Here is an 18,571-nt window from a genome sequence, read left to right as displayed (position 1 = left end):
ATTTGATGACATTTTTCTTAGATTGAGACAAAGGAAATAAGTAGTTAACTTAGTACTTTACTCTCATTGTTACATGCACATTATGTCTTGATGAACTTTGATTTATTTTTTAAACATGTTAAAAGTGCTATTCTTATTTTCATGGGACAAATCTTAATACTATAAAAGTTGTCTCCACTTTGTAAAATAGTTGACTATGTCATAACTGATAAATCATATACAGGATATATAAAATTGAAAGAACAATTATACTGCAAAAAACTAGAATTTTTTTTTTGACATTAATTCAATCAAAAATGTCTGCCATTTTGATGCTAAATTCTTGTTTTTATCTCTTTCTTTTTCTTTCCAGTCCTTTATTCTTTTTATTAATTATTGCATTTCTGCAATATCATTCCATTACATTTTGTTTTGGTCTAGTTTATGGTGAGTTATCCTGTTTATCATTTTTATGCATCTTTATGTTGGTGAAATGTTTTTCTTTAGTATTTTTACACACATTGAGAATAATCAGATATTACTGTTAGATTTTTTTAAGGTCATATTATGTGCTAGTGTATTTACTGACATCATATCATGTGTGCCCTGAAGGTATTAACTGTTAATTGTCAAGGTTTAGGAGATAGTGTTAAAAGAAGAGATGTTTTTAACTATTTAAGAACAAAGAATTACAATATTTACTGTTTACAAGATACTCATTTCTTATGTGAAAATGAAAATAATATAAGAGCTATGTGGGGATATGATAGTTATTTTTCATCTTATAGCTCAAATTCAAGAGGTGTAGCAGTTATGTTTAATAACAACTTTGAGTTTAAGGTCCTAAAAGAAAAAAAAGATGTTGGTGGTAACTATTTAGTATTAGACTTAGTTGTTGATACTTTACATTTTACATTTGTAACTATTTATGGACCAAATATAGATACTCCTATATTTTATGATCAAATTATGTCAATTATAGATGATTTTGGTAATGATAGCTATATGATATGTGGTGATTTTAATCTTGTTCTCAACCCTGATATAGACTATTATAATTATTTACATGTAAATAACCCAAATGCTCGGGAGAAAGTTTTAGAAATCATTCAGGAAAGGTGTCTCATTGACCCTTTCCGTGAACTTTACCCAGATTTGAAGCGTTTCACATGGAGAAAAAGAACCCCCTTTAAACAAGCACGGCTAGATTTTTTTCTTTTATCTGAAGATTTACTATGCTGTTTGAAAAATTGTAATATCGAGCCTAGCTATCGCTCTGATCATTCTATGGTTGTATTAAATCTAGAATTTAATCCTTTTGATCGAGGTAGAGGATTGTGGAAATTTAATAATTCATTATTGTATGATCCAGAATATATAAAGATTGTTAAAGAAAAAATAGTAGAAGTTAAAAAACAATATGTAATTTATGATATAGATAGAATTGAAGACATGAATAATGAAGATCTCCATTTTAATATTAATAGTCACTTATTTCTTGAGACAATGTTGATGGAAATTAGAGGTAAAACTATATCTTATTCAAGTTATAAGAAAAAGGTAAAAGAAAAACAAGAGAAAGATCTTAGAAATGAAATTCTTATTTTGGAAGAAAAGGTAGATGAAGGTTCAATACAGATTTTGGAAAATAAAAAATGTGAATTAGAAAATATAAGAAAAGAAAAAATTAAAGGGAAGATAATTCGATCAAGAATACAATGGGTAGAAGAGGGTGAAAAACCTACTAGCTATTTTTGTGGGCTAGAATCAAAAAATTTTACAAATAAGATAATACCAAAAGTAGAAAAAGAAAATGGAGATGTAATTTCAAAACAAAAAGATATTTTAAAAGAAGTAAAATCTTTTTATGAAAATTTGTACAAGAATAAAGACAAGTCAAAGGGAGATAAATTCAGTAAACTTAAAGAAGGATTGAAAGATATAAAATTAAAAAAACTAACTGATGATGAGAAAAAAAATCTTGAAGGTGAAATAACAATTGAGGAAGCTGGTTTGATATTGAAAAATATGAAAAATAATAAAACACCAGGATCTGATGGTTTCTCCACAGAGTTCTTTAAATTTTTTTGGAAAGATTTGAAAATTTTTGTTGTAAACTCCTTGAACTACAGTACTGAGATTGGTGAACTATCTGTTACGCAAAAACAAGGAATCATTACATGCCTGCCGAAGGGAAATAAGCCTAGACATTTCTTAAAAAATTGGCGACCTATATCTTTATTAAATACAGTATATAAAATTGGCTCTGGAGTTATAGCAAAACGCTTTAAAACAGTTTTAGATAAACTGATAGATTTCGATCAAACTGGATTTATTAGTGGGAGATATATTGGAGAAAATCTTCGTTTAATTTATGATATTATGCAATTTACTGAGGAAAAAGATATTCCAGGACTTTTGCTGCTCATAGATTTCGAAAAGGCATTTGATTCGATTTCTTGGGAATTTTTAACCAGTGTCTTGAAGTTGTTCAATTTTGGAGAATCAATAATTAATTGGGTTAAAGTTTTTTATAACAATATCAAATCAGCTGTAAACCAGGGAGGACATTTATCAGAATTTTTTTCTATAGAACGAGGCTGTAGACAAGGGGATCCCTTGTCGCCTTATATTTTTATTCTCTGTGCTGAGATATTAGCATTAAAAATACGAAATAATGATAAGATAAATGGTATTACAATTACGCAAGTTGAGCACAAACTTTCACAATTTGCTGATGACACATCTCTTATTTTAGATGGTAAAGAAGAATCTTTGAATGAAGCATTAAATGAATTAGATTGGTTTGGAAATATATCTGGTTTAAATATTAATTTTTCTAAAACACAAGTTATTTGGATAGGAAATAAAAAGTATAGTAATGAGGTATTATGCCAAAATAGAAACCTTACATGGGGAGAAACATGTTTTAAGGTACTAGGTATAAGCTTTGATGTTAATCTTGATAGAATTGTAAAAATTAATTATGATGAAAAAATTGTACAAATTAAAGGTGTAATAAGACAATGGTCAAAACGAAATCTTACTGTTATTGGTAGAATTACTGTAGTAAAGACATTGATATTGCCTATTTTAAATCATTTGTTTATATCCTTACCAAATCCAAGTGATGATATTTTAAAAAATGTTATTCAACTTATGTACAATTTTATATGGAGTTCACCAATTGATAGAATTAAGAGAGATGTTTTACAAAATGATATTGAAGATGGTGGACTCAAAATGATAAATCTTAGTGCATTTATTTTAGCACTGAAGTGTACATGGATAAGGAGATTATTTAAAACAGACAACAAATGGCAGAATATTTTTTTGTCAAATGTTCATGTAGAACTTGAAAAATTTTATGGTTGTGGAAGTGTTTATATCCAAAAATTACAGCAACATATCAAAAATAAATTTTGGCAAGATGTTCTGAAAGCATGGCAACTTCTTAGAGAAAAAGATGAATATGACAGTTGGGAATGCTTTCTTGCTAGTCCAATCTGGCTTAACAATAATATAAAGGTAGCAAATAAACCTATTTTTTATAAAGATTGGTTTGAAAATGGTATAAGATTTATAAATGATATTGTAAATGAAGATGGGACCTTTTTCTCTCATCAAAAGATAGAAGAAATGTATCAGATAAATGTGAATTTCATGAGATATAATAGTATTATATCTGCTATACATCAAGCATCAAAATCATTTGTGGGAAAAAATCACAAATTAGAACTACCTTTAATTCCATCTGCTATTAAAAGACTTGTTAAAAGTTCAAAAGGATCTAAAGATATGTATATTGTTTTGAATAAAAATGGAAGTGTTCCCACTAGTCAGTTAAGATGGACTGAAATTTTTGGCTTTGATCAAAATCATTGGAAAAAAATTTATAAACTGCCATTTGTTGTCACAAATAATACTAAGTTACAGTGGCTACAGTTTAGATTCAATCATCGAATCTTAGCTACAAACAAATTTCTTCATAAAATTAAGATTTATGATAATCCAAATTGTACATTTTGTAATAGAGAAATTGAAACATTAGAACATTTATTTTGGGAATGTGAACATACACAATTATTATTAGAACAGATTGAAAATTGGTTTCTAACCAATGGAATTAGTGTACTTTTTACAAAAGAAGTTTTTCTGTTTGGTAACACTGCAAAAATATCAAAAGGCAATGCAGAAAATACTATTTTTCTTACCATAAAGCAATATATTTATAATTCCAGATGTTTAAAAAAAAAACTGACAATAAACTCAGTAAAAGAAAAGATAAAATATGTGTATGCAATGGACAAAAATATTGCTATGAAAAACAAATGTGAACATCAGTTTCTCAGAGAATGGAATGCTTTTGATATATTACTTAGCATGCTTTGTTAAGTACAAAAATGTATATACATGTTATAAATGAAAATGCTGTATTTACTATACTAAAATAGAATTCAATTTCTAGATGCATTATATTGAAAACTCACCACACTATTCTCTCTCACTCTCTTTCTCTTTCTATCTCTCTCTCTCCGGTGTTCAAACTGCTTTACTCTTTATTTTATATTTGTATATTTAAAAAAAAAAAAAAAAAAATTTGCTTCCTAATAGAAAGATGTATTGATTAGATAATATCTATAGATTTATATGTTATATATTGCTATTATATTTGTGTATATTATGTTGTAAATTGGAAGTTATAAATAATAAAAATAAAAAAAAACCATTTACAATGCTAAATTTACTTGTTACATCACAAGAAGTAAAAATCACGGTTGAACAGCCAACAGAAGAAGTAGAAAACATAGTTCATGAAGTGCCACCATCTTTCAGAAAATGTCTACTGAAAACCAAATGTACCTGAATTTAAATGGAATAGATCTACATCAAGACAAAAAAAAATGAAAATAAATTGCATCTGCATGTAAACATTATTGAGTAAGTGCCATTTCTTTCCTCCACACTGGCACATAATGCAATTTCCATGCCTCGACCTCCGTGTCGTGTTGTTCTATTTGCAAGTTAATAATAAACTTGTATACTCCCGAAACATTTCAATGCACCTTTGTGTACCGGATATCAAAACCGCATGTAACCCTAAAACTGGTCCTCCTCGACTGACTACTACATTTTGAGCAAAGCGTAAATACGAGCGGTATCCAGTTTATGTAACCCGGAAATCAGCACTCGATTCTAAACCGAAACCGCAACCGGCAAAATTCCGGAATAAAAAAAAAATGTTTTCAAAAACGGCAATAAAATTATTTGGATCGCGGCGATTTTTTTGGGTCGGTCGGCTGACAGCAAACAAACAATATTTTAATTTAGGCCTTAACTTAATCAAGAAATGTTAACACAAGTGACAAGTGAACATACACTGAATGAAGAAATTTATTAAATCCAGATGACACAATATAAATACAAAATCAAAATCATAGTTTAAATTTAATGTAGTATTATAGGTTTGTCCAAGTGACAGATTATCTACATGAGCCATGGAAACAGAGGTAGAGATTTGTTACATGTGTATGTCCTTTAAAATGGTCTATAGCATTTATAACTAAGATCCCTAAGGATGGGGGCATACATGTAACTCATAAGCTAGACATGACACATGGTACAAAAATGTAAGTAAGGATACTAAGGTGCTTTAAGGCCATTAATTAGGAGAACATTGTACCGCTATAGTGTGTATCATGTTTATTCCTCATTGGATGGGGGCATAACTCATAAGTTAGACATGACACATGGTACAAAAATGTAAGTAAGGGTACTAAGGTGCTTTAAGGCCATTTGGAGAACATTGTTCCACTATAGTGTGTATCATGTTTATTCCTCATTGTAATACAAGACTGGGGCAATGCTATAGAAAGGCAGGGTTCTCACTAATGATTTTTTAAAGGCGAGTCCATGGATTCATAATTTTTGGCCATGAGTCCAGCAGTAAGAAAAAGATATTTTAATGCAATATGATTTATCATTTTACAATGAAATGGCATTAAATCCATATTTTTATTAAACTATTGCTATTAAATGATAATATGTGTGTTCAGTTTATACAAAATTTACAATCTTGATGCATCTTTGGACTCATCAGTTTTGAAAATGATGAGTCCAGACAGATTTTCATGAGTCTAGGACTCATGGACTCGCCTTAGTGAGAACCCTGAGAAAGGTTTTAATTGTGTTTGTTCTTTATTCTGACACAAGACTTTTTTTATTACAGACATACAGAGCAACAGCTACACCAGGACAATACTTTGTTAGAGAAATACCAGTTATGCACGAGTCTTCAAATGGAAAATTTAGATCAAATGGCCAGCCTTCATATCCTTCTCAGCAAGGCTTTGGAACATTGCCAAGACAAATGGACATGCCGTCACCAAACACATATTCATCAACCCTACCAAGGTCTTTTAGAACAGGTTCTCCGATGTCTGGGAGGAGTTCATCTCCAGTAGTAAGAGAAATTCCAATTCAGCATTTGTCCTCAAATCAAGCTAGTCAGCCCCAGCCACCACCACAACAGCAGAGTACAGCTCAGCACACTGGACCTTATGGATATACGATTTATACTGGTCAACAGCCAGGTGGAGGAGGGCCAGGACAGCCCGTTAGCTATCCACAACAGCCACCACCTCCATTTACATCACAACAACCTGCTTATGCGCAGGCTTCATCTAATTCCTCCTCCCAAGGTGGATATCCTCCACATGCTATGGCACAAGCCAGTGCTCAAGCTGGATATCCAAATAACCCACAGAGCAGTGGATATTCAAGTAGTACACAAAGCGGTGGATATCCAAATAGTACACAAGGAAGCTATCCCGACACAACATGGACAGCAGCATCTCCTCAATCCAGTTATCCACAGACCACTCCTCAAACAGCTTATCCACAGGCTTCCTCCCAACCTCAGTCAACCAATACTCAGACTGGTCCTCTGCCTTCTCAGCAGGGAACTAGTTTACCACAAACAACTCCTCAACCAGAGACTATATCACAAGAGCCAAAGTTACGAGAGATACCAATTGCCCATGAAACATTTGTGCCTCGACAGCCACCACCACATCAACAAACACACATGCCGCAGCAGCCGCATCATCCACAACAGCAACAACAAAAACCACAGGAACAAAGGGTGACACCTACACCATCGAGCCAGTCACAAAGAAGTGAAACACCTAACAGTAGTCGTCAGTCTCCTGAAACTGCTGCCCAGTCTGGTAACGGCAATGGAACCAGTACACTAAAAAAGAAACCCTCTACACCGATGGAACAAATTGAGGAAGTGGTAAATAATATAGGGGAATATGAAATGAGGGTCACTCAGTTTAAAGGAACTAAAAAAGACAAGGAGTATAAAGTGTTAGAGGAAATGCTGACAAGAAATTTACTGAAACTTGATGGCGTGGAAGCTGGTTGTGATGATAACGTTCGTCAAAGGCGAAAACAAACAGTGAAAGAGGTTCAGGCTTATTTAGATCAGTTGGAACTTAAGGCATTTTCTCAGGAGCAGAGTTGTGAAATGGAAACAAGTTCCAAAGATGAACGAACAGAAAATAACAATAAAAGCGCCAGTTTGGAATCTGCTAAACCGAACAATAACGGCAACGGAAAGACAGAACCAATGGACACATTTGATCTACGACGGAAATCTGTAAGAGAAATTGTTGATCAAGTAGAAAATACTAAATGCTAGTTGAAGATGTTATTTTTTTTGATTATTTATTAATAAGCTTTTTGTTTATGACTTTTATTGCATGGTCTGTACAATGTATATACTATATAGAGACACATTTTATTGTTTTTGAGATGTATAAATTGTTAAAATATATATGCCATTTGTATGCCATGTATGTTACTCAATGGAATTTTATGATCTATTATTATTATTAAGTGCTGTTGTATTTTTTTCTTGGGGTATGTTAATAAAGTACTACACAAGGAATATTTATGTAAGACACAATGTGTTTAAGGGATAAACTCTTTTTGTTTTTATAACATAATTAGGGAATTTAATTTTTCTAAACTTGTATTGTTAACAAATGTACCTTAAAAATTGAGGAAACATGTCTGTTTCTCAATACCAGTTCATATGAGTGCTGTGTATATTTTAATCTACTAGGCAGTGGTTTTTAAGCAGTTAAGCTGCTTTATGCGAGCACCCTATATTTATGTTCTACCCAATAAATGCTGAAATATGTGCCACTTTTATTATCTGGCTGGCTATCATGTTATTTATAACTAATTGGACACTGTTTTCATACTTTTTATTCTGAAATATAAAAAATATTACCATAAAAACGTTAAATGGTCGTCGATTTTCCCAAAAGTTTTGAAGTTGCACATAGGAAGTAGTGCTCGATAGAAATCCTTCTATAGTTTATTATTCCCTGTGCTGTTGGTTAAGATGTCAAAGAACAATTGTATGAAATATTTGATCGCCGAAAATCTATAAAGATGAGTCGTTTACATTTCCCAAATGGCAAAAGTCGTAGGAATATTGTGTGTCATCGATACGTATTACATACGTCAGTAGTCTATTAATCAGCTGATATAAGTTGGCGGCAATTTCAAATTACATAGAAGACGAAATTTACGTACCTTTTAAATTGGGAGGATTCTGAGTGATACATAGGTACTTTATTATTAATCATTTTATTCGTTTTTTGTCTGAAATGATTGAGATTATTTAAATCATCTAAATTCAGTAATCTTAAATGTATGCTCATTTGTATTCTTGTTAATATTATTCCGTTATCTCGCAAATGACCTCCTTCATGCTTGTCAAATAAAGTTGTTGTTATTGTAGTTTTCTGATTGGTCGATGTCAAGGTCATTTTAAGATTGTTTTGCTTTGGTGTTACAATGTAACATAATGCTACACGTGCTTTGATTTACCTCAATGTGCTTCAATAAATATTGAGATTAAAACTTTAACAACTGTTTTCTAAAGGAAGGCATTATTTAACTTCCAAAGTCGCATATTCCGTAAAATATTAAGTCCGAATCTGTGACGCGTATCACACCGTAATTATTTATGATTTACAAGGACTTTTCGATTTCCGGTACAGAAAAATACGACTTTTTTTGCTATAATGTTTCTTTTTATAATTGTTCACATTTAAACACTCGTTAAGTGTTCTTGAATCAATTCTATGCGGTTCCTTCAGCATCTTAATGCTGGTAAACGATTTTCCCCATGAAAATAATGTGAAAAGAAATAATGTTTACAACAAGTTGAAGTTACAAACAAGTTTTTCTTAATTCCTACTATTACAGTTATTTAAAGTTTAAATACATGTTTTTTTTTGTTATGATATTAGTAATGGAAGACAGTTAAACCGTAATCAAGATATTTTAATTCAGTTATAATTTGAGACGTTAATAAAATGGCACTGGCTACGGTTATATGGAAATGTAACAATAATAAAAAATATTATTGTTACATTGGAGACTAAATGCCGGAAGGCATGGTTGGGTAAGGACCTGTTTAATTACGAATGTAACAATAATTTTGAGGCTATACATTGTGTTATTGTTACATGAAAAACAGTAATGTACGATGGGACTGAAAATATGTACTAATAATAAAAGTTGAAGACATTTATTTTATATTTACATTACATACATTTATTACATACAATTTATTTACTGTAATATTTAATTCACAAATGACAATTTCTACAAATCCTGTAAGTGTTTTTTAAAGTCCGACACATTTTTGATGAACGAGGTTACGCGTCCTCCACTGATACATTGTACGTGTACATACAGAAGTTCTTAATATTTAAGTGACAGTTAGCAAACTTTGCTTTTGATGTATCAATTTGCGTCAAATTGTATAGCTGTATGAAATTTATGTCTTGATATTGTTTTAGTTTCGTTTAAAACGCATCCCAAGTTTTAATGTTTTTCACCCTAAACAAATTGGTTCAAAGTATAATGACAGTAAAAAGAGAAGGTGTGCAGTTAAATACTTTAAAAAAGTGAAACCATTGAACTATATTTTTCGCCTTTGGCACTCCTAATCTTGAGTAGTATCTTCAAGAACATCAAAACCATTAATGCGTAAAACTATTCAAGTTATACACCATTTGTTGAATAATAATAATTTTTTTTTATCAGTATGAGGGGCGGATCCAGCCATTTGATAAAAAGGGGGGGGGTCCAACTATTTTCTCCCATTCAAATGCATTGATCGGCAAACCCCGGAACCCCCCCCCCCCCTGGATCCGCCAATGAGTATTATACAAGTATTGTTTAGTATATACAAAATGTATGAAAGAATTAAGCAATACAACTATAGAAGATTTAAGTTTAAAAAATCTAGCGTACATTGCTGTTTTTCATGTAACAATAACGTAATGCTGAGATTACTATTAATCTCAGCGTAATGTAACCGTAGCCTCAGTAATTATTGTTACATTCGTAATAAATCGGTTCCTTGCCCAACTTTGGATTCCGACAATTAGTCTCCAATGTAACAATAATATTTTTATTAATGTTACATTTCCATGTAACCGTAGCCAGTGCCTAATAAAATTGAGAATGAAAATGGGGAATGTGTCATATAGATAATAACCTGATCTAAGAGCAGACAACAGTCGAAGGTTACCAATGGATCTTTAATGCAGGGAGAAACTCCTACACCCAAATTATTGCTTTTGCTGGCCCCTTTACATAATAACGACAATGTATACTAATTGAGTATTTCAACTAGTCATTTTGTTCCGGTGGAACTTTTAAATCAGAGGAAGAACAAAGTAACACATAATAATAAGTTCCTCTGGAACTTTTCGGCTAATGAGTTCTTTCCGGCCGGAACTTTCCAACGTCGGAACAAAAGAGCATTTACAATAACTTGGACATACACTAACAAGAGTGCACACACTGAAATGTCTCGCCTTCTTTACTAATCATTGATACTATGTTGATACTCCTAAATATAAAGCTTTATTACGACTGTCACATAAACTTAATTAACATGAACCATGAAAATGAGGTCAAGGTCAGTTGAACCATATGCCAGGCAGACATGTACAGCTAACAATGCTTCCATACAACAAATATAGTTAACCTATTGCTTATAGTTTAAGAAAATAGACCGAAACACAAAAACTTAACACTGAGCAATGAACCGTGAAAACCAGGTCAAGGTCAAATAAAACCTGTACGACTGACATATAGATCATAAAATATTTCCATACACCAAATATAGTTGACCTATGACATATAGTATTAGATAAAAAGACCAAAACTCAAAAACTTAACTATAACCACTGAACCATGAAAATGAGGTCAAGGTCAGATGACATCTACCCGCTAGACATGTACACCTTACAATCATTCCATACAACAAATATAGTAAACCTATTGCATAAAGTATGAGAAAAACAGACCAAAACACAAAAACTTAACTACATGTATAACCACTGAACCATGAAAATGAGGTCAAGGTCAGATAACATCTGCCCGCTAGACATGTACACCTTACAATCATTCCATACAACAAATATAGAAAACCTATTGCATAAAGTTAGAGAAAAACAGACCAAAACACAAAAACTTAATTATAACCACTGAACCATGAAAAAGAGGTCAAGGTCGGATGACACCTGCCAGTTGGACATGTACACCTTACAGTCCTTCCATACACCGAATATACTAGACCTATTGCTTATAGTATCTGAGATATGGACTTGACCGCCAAAACTTAACCTTGTTCACTGATCCATGAAATGAGGTCGAGGTCAAGTGAAAACTGTCTGACGGGCATGAGGACCTTGCAAGGTACGCACATACTAAATATAGTTATCCTATTACTTACAGTAAGAGAGAATTTAACATTACAAAAAATCTGAACTTTTTTTTCAAGTGGTCACTGAACCATGAAAATGAGGTCAAGGACAATGAACATGTGACTGACGGAAACTTTGTAACATGAGGCATCTATATACAAAATATGAAGCATCCAGGTCTTCCACCTTCTAAAATATATAGCTTTTAAGAAGTGAGCTAACACCGCCGCCGCCGGATCACTATCCCTATGTCGAGCTTTCTGCAACAAAAGTTGCAGGCTCGACAAAAATCAGAAGTAAACACAAGAAATTAAAATTTAAAAAAAAATGTACAAAACAATTATGAAAAATAAATATGATATACAGCAACAATCACCACATTAGTGGGTCCTCACTATGGACAGGTGCATACAGAATGTGGCGGCTTAAACATCTTAACTGGCACAAAACTCTCCCCATACATAGGACAGTGTATGTGTATAATCTTAGACATTGAATCTTTATAAATATAAATGGGAAATAACGTTTAAAAATGGTAGGATTGCATAACATAAACATTACTGTACAAGCATTATTTGATACTTTAGAAATAGCTGAGACCAATGCCTGAGATAAATATTTTGACTAATTCTTTACACTATTCATTTGAACTTGGCCAAGTTTGCCTTTGGGTTTTTGATTAACTGCCTATAGCACCCTTTGGTGCTTTGATTTAAACATAAGATGGATTCCCTTGGTTAAATATTATTGGGGGGAAACAATGACTGATGTAGAAACAAGGATTTTGATTAAAAGTTGTAAACATGTTATACATTTCTTCCATCTGATGACGGCTTTTCTAGATGTAACACATACATGACATACTGTCTTTTTGTCCAGACTTTCGACTTGTGTTTAAATTTCATTGATTTCTTTTTACTCTAACTAAAGTTATTGTGCGAAAACCAAGAATAATGCTTATTTTGGCCCTTTTTTGGCCCCTAATTCCTAAACTGTAGAAACCAAAACTCCCAAAATCAATCCCAACCTTTCTTTTGTGGTCATAAACCTTGTGTCAAAATTTCATAGATTTCTATTAACTTAAACTGAGAGATATTTTTGCATGCACAGTGATTACATTCTACTTTCTGTTTTAAAGGACTTCAAGTTCAGTTCACCAATCCAACAAGGAGATGGATCATCATCACCCACCAAATCAAAAAGTGTAACATTTAATCTTGGTGATGATAATGACGTTCAAATGAAATACAACTATAAATCTTCAACTGTCTCAACCAGTAGCCTTACAGGTTCTCCAGTAGCACAAGGTATACATTATTTATTGGCAGGAAAAGTTATAAAATCCTATCAGCTAAGCAAAATGTTTTAAAGTTCATTTCTTTAGGAAATAATCATGATTTGAAAAAAATTGACCTTTCTTGGCATAAGAATACCCTTTAAAACTAAGTTTGAACTGAATTTTGTTTTTTAGAATAAAATTCACTATAATGTGACAGACAAGTTTTATTTTTTTTATTATACATAAATCAATAACTACATGAATGGTGCTAATTGACGCCATGATTTGAAAAGATCAAGTTATTGTGACAACATATAAGATTTTCAACATGGGTGCTAATAACTAGTTTTAATCTGGTTTTAAGGTTTTTCAAAGCCAGTTTCACAGACAAGTTCAAGCAGCAGTTCACCTTCCAGTGGTGGCTTCAAAGTGGCATCACAGTTAAAAACAGGAAGTGTTATGGATATTTTAGGAAAAAGTGGAAGTGCACAGAAAAAGTCCCCAGAAGGTAAAAAAAATGTTTAAATGCTATTTAACCCATAATAATATTGAATACCACTATTTGTTACATTTAAAAAAGATATTTTCATCCTCTTACAACATTGATGAAGGTTTGTGAAAAATAGGATGAAGATAGTTGAAGGAATAAAATATCCATATATTATATACCTGGCAGGCAGTATATTGAATCTCTTTTTACTGAGCCTAGTGTGAAAAAAACCTTGTATTTGGGTGAGAGGGCAATGCTAATGAGAACATTTACATTTATATGCAGAATGTCAATGAACATAACAAAATTCAGAAATATAAATGATTACTTTTAATTTCCCAGAAATTGTAGCACTCTGATATCCAGAGGAGTATAATGTTGATGATATCTTTAAAAGAAGCATCTACCTAATTGTGAAGAGCACTTCGGGAGGATGAGTATAAGTTTGTTTCTGTTCACTTAGTACATTTTGTTTATTTTACTTTGTAGCACCAAAGAATGATAGTCTAGCCAAGTTTGCTGTTAAAGGATGGACATGTGATATATGTCTTGTTGGCAACAAAGAAGATTCAGATAAATGTGTAGCCTGCACATCTCCTCGACCAGGAGCCAAGACATGTAAATAATTTCAAACATATTTAAGTGCTACAATTATTTTGAGTCTATAGTTTTATTCTCTCAACTCTTAGTTGCATGTGGAAAATGTGGTATTATTTAGGGGGACAGGAACTAAGACATGAAACACGCCCCCTTCAAGTCTATCAAAGTTTGTTTCTTTTTATGTACAAAGGTTGGCACTTTCTCATCATTTCAATCTAAATTGATCAGTCTTGGCACATTCGAATCTAATACTGCCAGAAGGACACTCTGGCATTTAAGAAAGGAAACTGAAACCAATCTCTATACCACTGTGTATCTATTGGAGAAATGTTTTGATATATAAGACAGTTCACTTTAAAAAAAAAAATCATACCTAATTTTTGTCGTTTCAATAACTTTTCAGTAGTACCAAAGAATGATAGTCTAGCCAAGTTTGCTGTAAAAGGATGGACATGTGATATATGTCTTGTTGGCAACAAAGATGAATCAGATAAATGTGTAGCCTGCACATCACCTCGACCAGGAGCTAAGACATGTAATTAATTATTGTAATAAAAAGTACTAACATATTAATATATAAAAATAAGTGCTGCCATTATTTTGAAACAACAAATTTCAATATCTTCAATTTCATTTTGTGATTAAATGAACAAGCCACCTACAGACCTCTCAAAGAGTCGGTTTCTTCAACTGGCTGGCACTTTCAATATGGAGGCAATCTGAATGGATCAGTCTCACTCTGGGTACATGAACATCCAACTCATATGAATAAGGTCTGATTCAACAAAAATTGATTTGATATGTTCTCATCTTTAACCAATTGTTTTCAGGTTTTAAAAAATGAATTGCTTGTACCAATTTTTAGGCTCTTAAACTAAAAAGATAAAAAAAAAAAAGAGCCAAAACCTTGACAACGTATCAATTTCCAGAATTTGATATTGATACTGCTTCTTCTTTTAATACACAGTTGTATTTTAAGTTGTATTTTACAAAAAAGGTTATCAAGTATTTTTTTGTACACCAACCAAGGTTTCTTCTGTTATTAAATCCACTTATGTTTCAGATTTTGTAAGTGTGTAGAACCCTCATTAAAATGCTTTATGAAAAGTATATAACTTTTCCAACAGGATTTTTGACTCGCTTATGAATTATGAACAATATACTTAAGTGAGTGATGTAAGGCTTTCTAAATTTGAAATAGAAAGGAAAAGGGATCAATCAATCAGGTATTTGCAACTAGACAATTTACAACTAAAGAATAGTAAATGTAGTGAATTTAATGCCATCATGATACCACAGACTGAAATCACAAAGTCTTTTTTTGCAGACTTGCAAAATAGTTATGTCACTTTTTGATTTTTATAATGTTCTTCAGTCCATACTTGAACAGTTTTTTTCTTTGCAGCTGTTCCAAAGAATGATAGTTTTGCAAAGTTTGCAGGAAAAGGATGGACTTGTAATGTATGTTTGGTGTCCAATAAAGATGATGCAGAGAAATGTGTTGCTTGTGCTGAAGCTAAGCCAGGACTGAAAAAAAGTAAGTATCTTATCAAGTATTGAATTTGTTTTTGGAAATCACTGTTTGTTAGAAAATATATTTTAGAACAAGTGCAGTAAATTCAGCAATTATTAAATGCATTTATCATTGCGATTTTTGAGGAATGGATTAAAAAAAAAGCGAGATTAGTATTGTGATTTCTGGAAAATCTTGATATAGATGTATGTATAGTATTACAGAATGCAAGTTCTTATTATTGTAATACTCACCTCCGCAGTAATTTTTGAATTTTTAGTATGTTGACATTGACAGGATATGATAGCCAATTTTAATTTTTATCAATAGGCAATTATATTGTTTATTATATAATTATAGGTACATCAAAGTCTGCTGGTGGTGATAGTTTACAGTCTATATTCAAGAAGCCTACAGGTAACTGGGATTGTGATGTATGTCTGGTCCCTAACAATGGAGATGTCACAAAGTGTTTAGCATGTGAAACACCTAGACCTGGTACCCAGCCATCATCATCAGGTAAAACCACTTGTTTACTATAGACCTTATCAATATTGGGAAATTTTCACCTCTTGAACTAGTGATATCATACAATTACTTTTCCATTGTGGCAGCAGATATTTACTATTATGACATCAAAATTTATGAGAAACTTTGTTATGTCCAGTAAAAAACAGATTCTGCCAACATTCATAAAACATGCAGTAAAAAGTCATTCACATAATTCAGTTGCATAGTCTTATGAAATCTTGCACCATAAGACTGTACAATGTTCAATGTGTAGCCCAAAACAAAAAGCTTCAGACAAAAGTCTCAGTGAACATGCATGTTTTGGTGGGTTTTTTTTATCACAGAAAGGAAGAAAAAAATATCCAATAACAGGGCAAACATCAATATGGGCAGTAGAAATCAAAACTCAAACTTGCTGCGGAAAGCTCTTTAAGTATTCCAAAACTGGCCACAAAATATAGCAGATGGTGATTTTGTATGGCTCAACCTTTTTGGAGCCAGAGCAGGCCCTGTATGATGGTCGAAAATGTTATAGCAAATATATAGTTGGAACCATGGTGAAATTCTAAGTGTAATTATGAAATTTTCTTCTATTTACAGGTGGATTGACTATAGCCCCAGGAGCATTTTCTGGCCAGTCTGGATTTATTCTTCCGACAGGATCAAATTCTAATTCAAACATGTCTAACAGTGGCTTCGGTGGAGATACTAAATCATCAAGTGGATCAGGATTTAAATTTAGTGGGGGAACTACTTCAGCAGGAAGTGGATTCAAATTTGGGGATTGTTCAGTAAAATTGTCTAATGACTCAGACAAACAAAGTTCAAATGTCAAATCAGATAATAAAGAAAAAGAAGGATTTGTGTTTGGAAAATCCAATTCATTCTCTCCCCAAAAGTCTGCTCCGTCAGGAACAGGTTTCAAGTTTGGGGAAAACAAACCTGATGAAATAAACAAATCAGGTTTTCTGAGTCAGAACTCTTTATCAGGTACCAAAGACAAATCTTCTGCTAGTGGATTTATGTCGGGAAAGACATCGGCTGATTCTTCGGATAAAACAGACAGTGTCAGTAAACTGAAATCAGATAGTACTGTTATATTAGACAGTCCTAAGATATCTGTTACCACATCAACAGTAGCAACAACAGGACTAGCTTTTAATTCTAAGTCGGACTCTGAAACAAAGACATCAACTACTCCTGGTGGTATTAACTTTGGACAGTCTGTTTCTGCAATAAAACCTGCCAATGGAGGTTTTGTCTTTGGTCAGACATCTAATAATGACACTAATGTAAAGACAAGTGTAAATTCTATATTTGGGACTTCAAGTAGTAATAAATCTGACAATAGTACTAGTATATTTGGAAGTGATCCTAAAACATCATCAATAAATAATTTTACAGGAACAAATAATTCAGGTAAGATCATTTAAAAGTAAGATGCATGATTCATGTACCAATGTATACTATAGTGAAAATGAAAATTTTATATTAGGTGGTTTTGGTCTTAAAAAAAAGTTCCTGCCATGCCCCCATGCATTTAACTATGGGATTTTGGCCTCCAAAAAATCTATGGATTATGTAAAATGCGAATACAATTCAGCTGGATTTGTTGTCTTGGGAATTTTGTTATAAATAGCTGATTCCAAAAAAGAAGAAAAAAAGTAGTGAAATGTTTTGAAAAAGACTAACTATTTACTAACTGGAAATAAGATTGCACACTATTTATGCTATAAATTGCAAAATCACACATGTTCTTTCTGAAATAATCAACTTTACATGTGTAATAATATAGCTTCAAGAGTTCATATCCAAAAGAATGATTTACCGATGTCTTATAAATGGGAACAAGATGATAATCTTTTTCATATAATATTGACATACTTAATATATTTATTAATCCTTACTTTACAGGGTTTTCATTTAACAAGACAGAAGATAAAAAGTCCGAGCCTTCATTTAATAATCAGTCTTCTACAGTGTCTCCCAGTTTGAAAAGAAGCAGAGATGATGGTAGGTCCTTGTATGGTCTCTCCATACAGGAAATTTTGTTAATACTGGTTCAATTTGCAAAATGTGAGACATGACTGTCTGGCCGACTATAAAATAAAATTGTTTGCTATTTCGGCAAATTGAATTTTTTCAAGACAATCCTCAATTATCAGACACTACAAATATTTAGGTTTGCAAAATGATAGGAAGAATTGCCTAAACGAATATTTGGAGGAGTCTATGAAGACATCGTAGGCAAATTAATGCACAGGAAACCCATTTTGTAAAAGTATTTAAATTGACCTTTTTTTTTTCTCATTTAAAAGTTTATTTAATCAATCAGTAGACAGAATCTGTAAAAAGTATATTGTACTACATATCTTTGAATTTCTATCCTCACC

The 18,571-nt window shown here is 32.2% G+C and overlaps 1 protein-coding gene across 2 annotated transcripts in view; it reads left to right on the top strand.

Annotated features, from left to right (window-relative positions):
* LOC139525923 (nuclear pore complex protein Nup153-like) overlaps positions 1-18,571 on the top strand; it is a 54,507-nt gene that overhangs the window by 23,951 nt on the left and 11,985 nt on the right. The window contains exons 12-20 of one of the 2 annotated variants that reach the window (XM_071321132.1): positions 6,209-7,642; positions 12,925-13,093; positions 13,430-13,573; positions 14,045-14,173; positions 14,559-14,690; positions 15,561-15,692; positions 16,029-16,187; positions 16,779-17,597; positions 18,093-18,191. In XM_071321132.1, the coding sequence (XP_071177233.1) occupies positions 6,209-7,642; positions 12,925-13,093; positions 13,430-13,573; positions 14,045-14,173; positions 14,559-14,690; positions 15,561-15,692; positions 16,029-16,187; positions 16,779-17,597; positions 18,093-18,191 (3,217 nt within the window). The remainder of the gene's footprint in view (positions 1-6,208; positions 7,643-12,924; positions 13,094-13,429; positions 13,574-14,044; positions 14,174-14,558; positions 14,691-15,560; positions 15,693-16,028; positions 16,188-16,778; positions 17,598-18,092; positions 18,192-18,571) is intronic. The other variant, XM_071321138.1, reaches the window with a different exon arrangement.

The sequence above is a fragment of the Mytilus edulis genome, chromosome 1 (genome assembly GCF_963676685.1).
Source record: "Mytilus edulis chromosome 1, xbMytEdul2.2, whole genome shotgun sequence".
Taxonomy (NCBI): domain Eukaryota; kingdom Metazoa; phylum Mollusca; class Bivalvia; order Mytilida; family Mytilidae; genus Mytilus; species Mytilus edulis.
This window is presented reverse-complemented; position numbering and strand designations above follow the sequence as displayed.